This window comes from Nannospalax galili, unplaced genomic scaffold (genome assembly GCF_000622305.1).
Source record: "Nannospalax galili isolate Female #2095 unplaced genomic scaffold, S.galili_v1.0 scaffold416, whole genome shotgun sequence".
In the NCBI taxonomy this organism is placed as follows: domain Eukaryota; kingdom Metazoa; phylum Chordata; class Mammalia; order Rodentia; family Spalacidae; genus Nannospalax; species Nannospalax galili.
Genome location: NW_008338125.1, coordinates 588,026 through 595,457, shown reverse-complemented (window position 1 = coordinate 595,457; position 7,432 = coordinate 588,026). Strand labels below are relative to the sequence as shown.

Below are 7,432 nucleotides of genomic sequence, written 5' to 3'. Positions count from 1 at the left end.
GTCTACATTTCATCCATATTGCAGCATGTATATAAATTTTCACAAGTTTGATTGCCTTTTGAGACATTGACTCATATAGACAAGGCTGACTAGGAAATAAGTATGTAGCCCAAGCTAGCCTTAATGTACTTAATACTTAATAATACTTCTTCCTCTTGACTGTGACTATAAGAGTGAGCTACCATACCTGGCCTTTTAAAATCTATATAAGACTCCATTGTGTTAATACATCAAATTTTAATCACAATTAATCACATTTAATCAATGGACAATTGTGCTGCCTTAATCTTTTGACTACCTTTTTGGGTGAAGGGAGATGTGCAGTGAACATTATTGACCTATTCAAGAGAGTAGGGTTCCCTAAGCTCCTTCCCTTCTTCTGGGTGTCTAGGATGGAAACTGTAAAGGGAGATACTCAGTGAGCTGGATGCTGAGTTAGAGCAGGGACCCCATAGCTGAGGGCCTCTCTCTTCCTCTTCCTGGGGTGAGTTGTTCAGGGCTTCTTACTCCTTGGAGGCCATGTGGACCATGAGGCCCACCACCTTGTAGCTGTAGCTAAATTTGTTGTCATATCAGGAAATAAGCTTGACCCAGCTGCAAAGGTAGAAGAATGGATGTCACTGTTAAAGTTGTAAAAGGTGACCTGGTCCTCAATATAGCCCAGGATGCCCTTTTAGGGGCCCTCTGCTGCCTGCCTGCTTCACCACCTTCTTGATATCATCGTATTTAGATGATTTCTTCAGGCAGCAGGTCAGATTTACGACAGATACATTTGGTGTAGGAACACAGAAGGCCATGCCAATGAGCTTCCCATTGAGCTCTGGGATGGTCTTGCCCACAGCCTTGGTATCACCAGTGAATGAAGGGATGATGCTCTGGGCAGCTCTATGACCATCATACCAGTTTCCCTGAGGGGCTATCCACAATCTTCTGGATAGCTGTGATGGCATGAATTGTGGCCATGAGTCTGTCAACAATGCCAAAGTTGTCATGGATGACCTTGGCCAGGGGCACTAAGCAGTTGGTGGTGTAGGAGGCACTGCTGATGATCTTGAGGGAGTTGTTATACTTCTCATGGTTCACACCCATCACAAACATGGTGTTATCGGCAGAAGTGGCAGAGATGACAACCCTTTTTGCTTCACCTTTTAAGTGGGCCCTGGCCTTCTCCACGGTGGTGAGACTCCACAACATACTCAGCACCAGCATCACACCATTTGATGTTGGCAGGATCTCACTCCTGGAAGATAGAGATTGCCTTCCCATTGATGAAAAGTTTCCCATTCTCAGGCTTGACATATTAGAACATGCAGACCATGTAGTTGAGGTAATGAAGGTTTCATTGATGGCAACAGTCTCTACTTTGCTAGAGGTGAAGGCAGACTTGGTGACCAGGCACCCAATATGGCTAAATCTATTCACTCTGACCTTCACTGTCGGGTCTCAGAGATGATGCTGGCACTGCACAGGAAGATGTAGGTGTCTCTGGAATGGGAGGAGCAGAGAGCCTCTTTTGGCTATTTTAAATAATGCTGTTATGCACATGGGTATAGAAACAATTTCTCAAAGACTCTGCTTTCAGTTTATAAGATATTTACAAATTAATAACCACACTGACACAGACACATAAACACACACATACTGACATATATATGTCTGTCAATAGGTAGGTAGATAGGTAGCTAGGTAGGTAGACAGACAGACAGACGGAGAGCTAGATGCATATGCTGGAGGTATGAATTATCAAGGAACTCGTTGATTCATAGATAATCCTGTTATATTTTTGAGGAGAAATCATCTGTTTTCCATACTTATCACCCAATTTTGCATTCCAAACAGTCCATGTAGCTTCTAATAACCACACATCTTCACAAATAACTGTTACTCTGGTTGGTTGGTACTGGACAGTTTCTTTGGCTGGAGATAATATCTCACTTTAAATTTATTTGTATAATAGTAGTTCTGGGCAACTTTCCATGTATTTGCTGATTATTCTTAAGTCTTCTTTGAAGAAATGCATTTTTGAGCCTTTTCTATATTTTAAATTGGGCTGTTCATTTATATGTTGACGAGCTGAAATAGTTTAGTACAGTCTGGGTAATCACCTGCTGTTAGTATGATTGACAAATACTTCCACACAAAAGACTGTCATCTTGCTGTGTGGATAACATTTAATCATGCATAGAATATTTTTTATAAAGGCAATTTACATTGCCCACTTTCATTTTAGTTACTGTGGTATCATATCACAAATGTCACTGAAAATTTCAATATTCCAGTGTTTTTCCTCTTATGTCTTTTCTAGATGTTCTATGGTTTTCATTCTTATGCTTGGGTTCTTTACCTATTAGTCCATGGGCAACTGGATATTTTCTATATGGTGAAAAATACCCTTCTTTGATCAAATCCCAATTCATGTCAGCACTTAGAATAATAGCACAGTTATCTTAAAAATGAAAAAGGAGGGTAAATAAGGATAAAGATCATAGAAAAGCCATAGGTATCCAGAAGAGGAAAATAGCCCACCCTGTGGATATGAGGGTTGGAAAGGTCATAAATTTGCACATTAAACATGAATGAAACTTTACTATCAAGACTCCATAGAGTGACCGCACACATAACCCATATTTCTGATTGAGGCTTCTATTCTTCAGGGTACAACTGAGACCCAGATGTTAAAAATGATACATAAGGATAGTGTTGGCCAAATTAACAAGACGTTAGTTTGGTTCATTAAGGAAGACTTTATTGCAAATTAGAGAAGACAATATGCCATTCGGGGCAAATTCAGAACTTTACACAGGATTGCAGGATGTCAGACCCCAGGATATGCAGGAGGAGGAAAGAAGAGCGGCCCGCAGGGGCAGGTCTTCTGCTCATGGCTTCCATCTACACTGCTTGGACTCGTGGTCCAAGTCAGCAGCAACCCCCAGACTGCTGGCCACCACCACAGCTGCTGCCACTGCTGCCACAGCATCCACCGCTGCCTCCACTGCTGCCACAGCATCCACTGCTGCCCCCACTGCCACAGCATCCACTGCTGCCCCCACTGCTACAGCATCCACCGCTGCCTCCACTGCTGCAGCATCCAGAGCTCTGGTGTCTGTGACGTCGGAGAGATCTGCGGGGCCTGTGGTGGCTCAGGCAGCAGCCGCCACCCCCAGAGCTGCAGCAGCCCCCAGAGCGGCAGCCACAGCAGCCCCCAGAACCAAGGCTACAGCAGGAAGGGGCAGGAGGGCACTTAGGGGGGCACTTTGGGGGGCACTTTGGGGTCTGACATTTGGGAGGGCACTTGGGGGTGCACTTGGGAGGGGGCTGGCACTGCTGCTGGCTCTGCTGGCAGGACATCTTGGGTGGTAAGTGCTCAAGAGCTGAGAGAGAATCACACACAAGTCAGACTCAGGGCCCTGTGGCCACGGTGCCCACTCTTGTTCTCTGAGCAGAACTGATAGTCAAACATAAACCATCCTCTCATCCTCTCACACCATCATGTCTGGGCACCTCAGAAACCCATGTAAGTCAGATATCAACTTTATTCTGGTTGCCAACAGCAGTAAATAAAGAGCTAATGGTATTACGAAGGGTGCCTGAATCTGAGACTTATACATAGAAATCACCCAAATTAAAGCATCATTTCTGGGAAAGTGTATTTTTTTGAGTAAAGAGCAATCCTTGCTTGTAACTTGCATGATATTTTTATACCACAGGACAATGTGCAAAGGCCCCAGGGGCTCCTGTGTCAGTAAGCAAAACCCTTAAGAGAATCCTGAAAGCCCCGGTAATTTCTTGAATACCTGGCCCATGAAACTAGTCCTGCTCTCAGAGCATGTCTGGGAAAGTGTATTTTTTTGAGTAAAGAGCAATCCTTGCTTGTAACTTGCATGATATTTTTATACCACAGGACAATGTGCAAAGGCCCCAGGGGCTCCTGGTTCAGTAAGCAAAACCCTTAAGAAAATCCTGAAAGCCCTGGTAATTTCTTGAATACCTGGCCCATGAAACTAGTCCTGCTCTCAGAGATGCATGCATATGTGCTAAATCCATCCCCTTCTCAGACTGACAGGATAGCATGGCCAGAAGCAGGCTGGTGGCATCCCAGTCATTCTAGGAATCGTATGAACAATCCCAGACCTAGGACTGGATTTCTCAAGTGAAAGGATAGCCATGTGCCCCAGTCTGGGTCTATCTCTTACTTTATTTAAATGCTGGGTAAGAGCTGTGTTTCAGAGTTTCCCGATCCTCTGAACTTTGTCTAAGGTGCACATATTTCTGTGCTTCAAGGTCCTTCCCACTCCACTAGGGAGTATTGTTCACTGCAGAGCCCTAAGTCATATGGACCCAGTCTTCTCATGCCTCCTATGGTGACAGCACACCCTCTGTCTCTACTCATCAATCTCTGTTAACAAAAGCCCTCTGTCAGAATGGCTTCCAGACTCTTGGCCCCTCTCAGCCTCCCCTCCAGCCCTATGATAAGCATCACTCTGGTGCAGGCTGAAATGAATTTTTGAAATCTGTTTGGTCTTCATAGTTTCCCTTTTTAAGTGTAATATTTAAATATTAATGAGAATTAGTTGATTGTTATGAAACTCACCAAGGTATTAGAAAAATAGTATACCAAGGCTGATGAGTAATTGGGTCATGGTAAATTCTTAACTAATGTCACATTTGGTCTACTGAATAAAGAAGGAGGAAAGTGTTCTTTAAAAAAATGATTGAAGACCAGGGGCATGGCTCAACGGGCAGAGTACTTGTGGGCAAGTAAGTTCATATGAACAAGTTTCGGGAGGCCTGAAGCCTCTGTTTCCTTGTGTTCATGCACCGACGCTGGCTCTTACAATCTTTCTGTCCCCTCTTCCACAATGGCCCCTAAGCTGTGGGTGGGTGAGGTTTAATATAGGCTATTTGGTTTTTTAAATTCTGTTCTAGTATCAGATCCAAGAAAACTCTCCTATTCCCAAAAGTTGTTCATGTTAATACATTTCCATTGTCTTGTTCCAAACTGCATACAGTTTAAGAGCAAAATGCAAAATAGTATCAGGTGTGACCGTTTGCTAGATTAAGCATTCTTCACCTGCCCTATGGAATGCTCTCAGCTCAACAACATTATTTTTGTACTTGATGATAGTTGTCCCTGTATCACATGACATACCTTTGTCCGTCTGTTCACTTGGGTCCCTCTAATTTCCTTTCACGTACTAGGTTACATCCATGAAAGTGTAATAAATCCCTTGAGAACCTGTCCTGGGTTTTGTATTTTATATCCAATAATTCAACATGACTGTGTGCACACTGGATATTTTATGACTTTAAAATCCTCTCAGTAGCATCATCAGTGACATCTCAGATGATAAACAGCTACCCCTTATGATTTCGTACTAGGTTACATCCATGAAAGTGTAATAAATCCCTTGAGAACCTGTCCTGGGTTTTGTATTTTATATCCAATAATTCAACATGACTGTGTGCACACTGGATATTTTATGACTTTAAAATCCTCTCAGTAGCATCATCAGTGACATCTCAGATGATAAACAGCTACCCCTTATGATTTGGGTTCCCTCACAGGAAGCAGCGCTCTGAGACAGGCAGAGTGAGGCAGATGTGGCACAGCACTTGGACAGCACCTCTCTCACCTGTGCTGGCATTTGTTCACCTGCTCAGGTTGTTCAAGGGCTTAGTAATGGGGAGAGGTCAGGAATTGATTCCTACTGTCCACAGTGGCAGGTCTGCTCAGCTCAGATCCTGAGTACTGGGATGACGGGAGGGAGAAGCCATGTGCTGCACACCTCTGGCTCTGTGCAGGGCAACACCCAAGTCCTCAGCTGACCTGCCTGAACACAGGAATGTGTGAGTGGCCTGAAGAATCTTGGAATTTAAGCCATGATGGTTCTGTGGGCTTAAGGGTCAAGTCAATGAAGCCATCTTGTCTAGGAAACTGTTAGCTTCTAGGTGTTCCATTTCTCAAGGTCTCTCTTTCTCCATCCCATGGAGTACAAGGAGCAGCACCAGTTCTAACCAGAAGAAATTCAGTCTAAAAATGATTTTCCTATGAGATCAAAACCATTGCCAATAAATTAGTTTTCTTTTGTTTCCCCTTATTACTCTTTTAAACAGTCATAAAACAATAATCTTGGAGTACTAGAGAAAATTCCATTCATGTCTTGTCAGAGTATTTAAAATTATATTGTTGATTGCTTCTAATGCTATAATTTTAATTTTAAATTTATTTTGGCATATGTACTAAAAGTGTGCTGAATTCTCATTATTTCTTTCATGAAGTTTCCTTATTGAATTTTTGGGAATTTCATACAATATATATTGATCATATTTAGACTTCTCCCCTGTCTTTAGCTCTTTATCTCCTGCCCAATTTCATGCTTTCATGTATATGTGTGTGTGTGTGTGTGTGTGTGTGTGTGTGTGTGTGTGTATGCATGTAAGTATTCTCAATCCTTGCATTTCATCTTTTGAGAACTCTCTGCTCAGTTCTTTGCCCCAGTTTTTAATTGAGCAGTCTTTTTTTTGATGTTTAGTGTTTTTAGTTCTTTATATATTCTAGATACTAATCCTCTGTTAGAGGTACAGTTGGTGAAGACATTTTTCCCATTCTAAATGTTGCCTCTTCACTCAAATCATGGTGTCTTTGGCTGTATAGAAGTTTTTTAGTTTCATGAGATCCCATTTGTCTTTTGTGGGACTTAATGTCTATACTTTCTATACTGCAAGAGTCCTATTCACAATGTCCATTCTTGTGTCTGTAAGTTCTAGTGTTCCCTACTTTCTCCTCTATCAAATTCAGGGCATCAGGTCTTATGTTAGGGTCCTTGATCCATTTGAAGTTGAGTTTTACGCATGGTGAGAAATAGGGATCTATTTTCACTTTTCTACATGTTTGACCAGAAGCATTTGTTGAAGAAGCTGTCTTTTCTCCAGTGTGTATTTTTGGTTCTGCTGTCAAAAATCAGGTAACTGTAAATGTATGAACTAAATTCTGGATCCTCAGTTCTACTCCATTGATCAATGTGCCTGTTTTCATGCCAGTATCATGCTGTTTTTATTACTATAGCTCTGTAGTATAATTTGTGATTAGGGATGGTGTGGTAATGCCTCCGTTTCTTTATTGTTCAAGTTTGGCTATCCTAAGATTTTTGTGTTTCCATATGAAATCTGAGATTTTTTTCAATTTCTGTTACAAATTGTGTTGGAATTTTAATGGATTTATATATATTTAATAGATTGCTTTTGGTAGGATGGCCATTTTCACAAAAGGATTAATATTAATCTGTAGGATTAATACAGATCCATCACCATGGGAGGTCTTTCAATTCTCTGGTATCATCTTCAATTTCTTTCTTCAGTGTCTTGAAGCTTTTATGATACAAATCCTTCACTTCTTGGTTGCATTTATTCTAAGATATATTGTTTTCTGAGA

General features: G+C 41.8%; 1 protein-coding gene and 1 pseudogene across 1 annotated transcript; both read right to left on the bottom strand.

Moving 5' to 3' along the window:
* Window positions 1-493: 493 nt before the first annotated feature.
* LOC115066742 lies at window positions 494-1,209 on the bottom strand (annotated as a pseudogene).
* A 1,707-nt stretch (window positions 1,210-2,916) lies between these two features.
* LOC103734088 (late cornified envelope protein 1A-like) lies at window positions 2,917-3,348 on the bottom strand. Its single transcript, XM_029563462.1, has one exon. The coding sequence runs from the start codon at window positions 3,346-3,348 to the stop codon at window positions 2,917-2,919; it is 432 nt and encodes a 143-aa protein (XP_029419322.1).
* Between the last annotated feature and the right edge of the window lie 4,084 nt (window positions 3,349-7,432).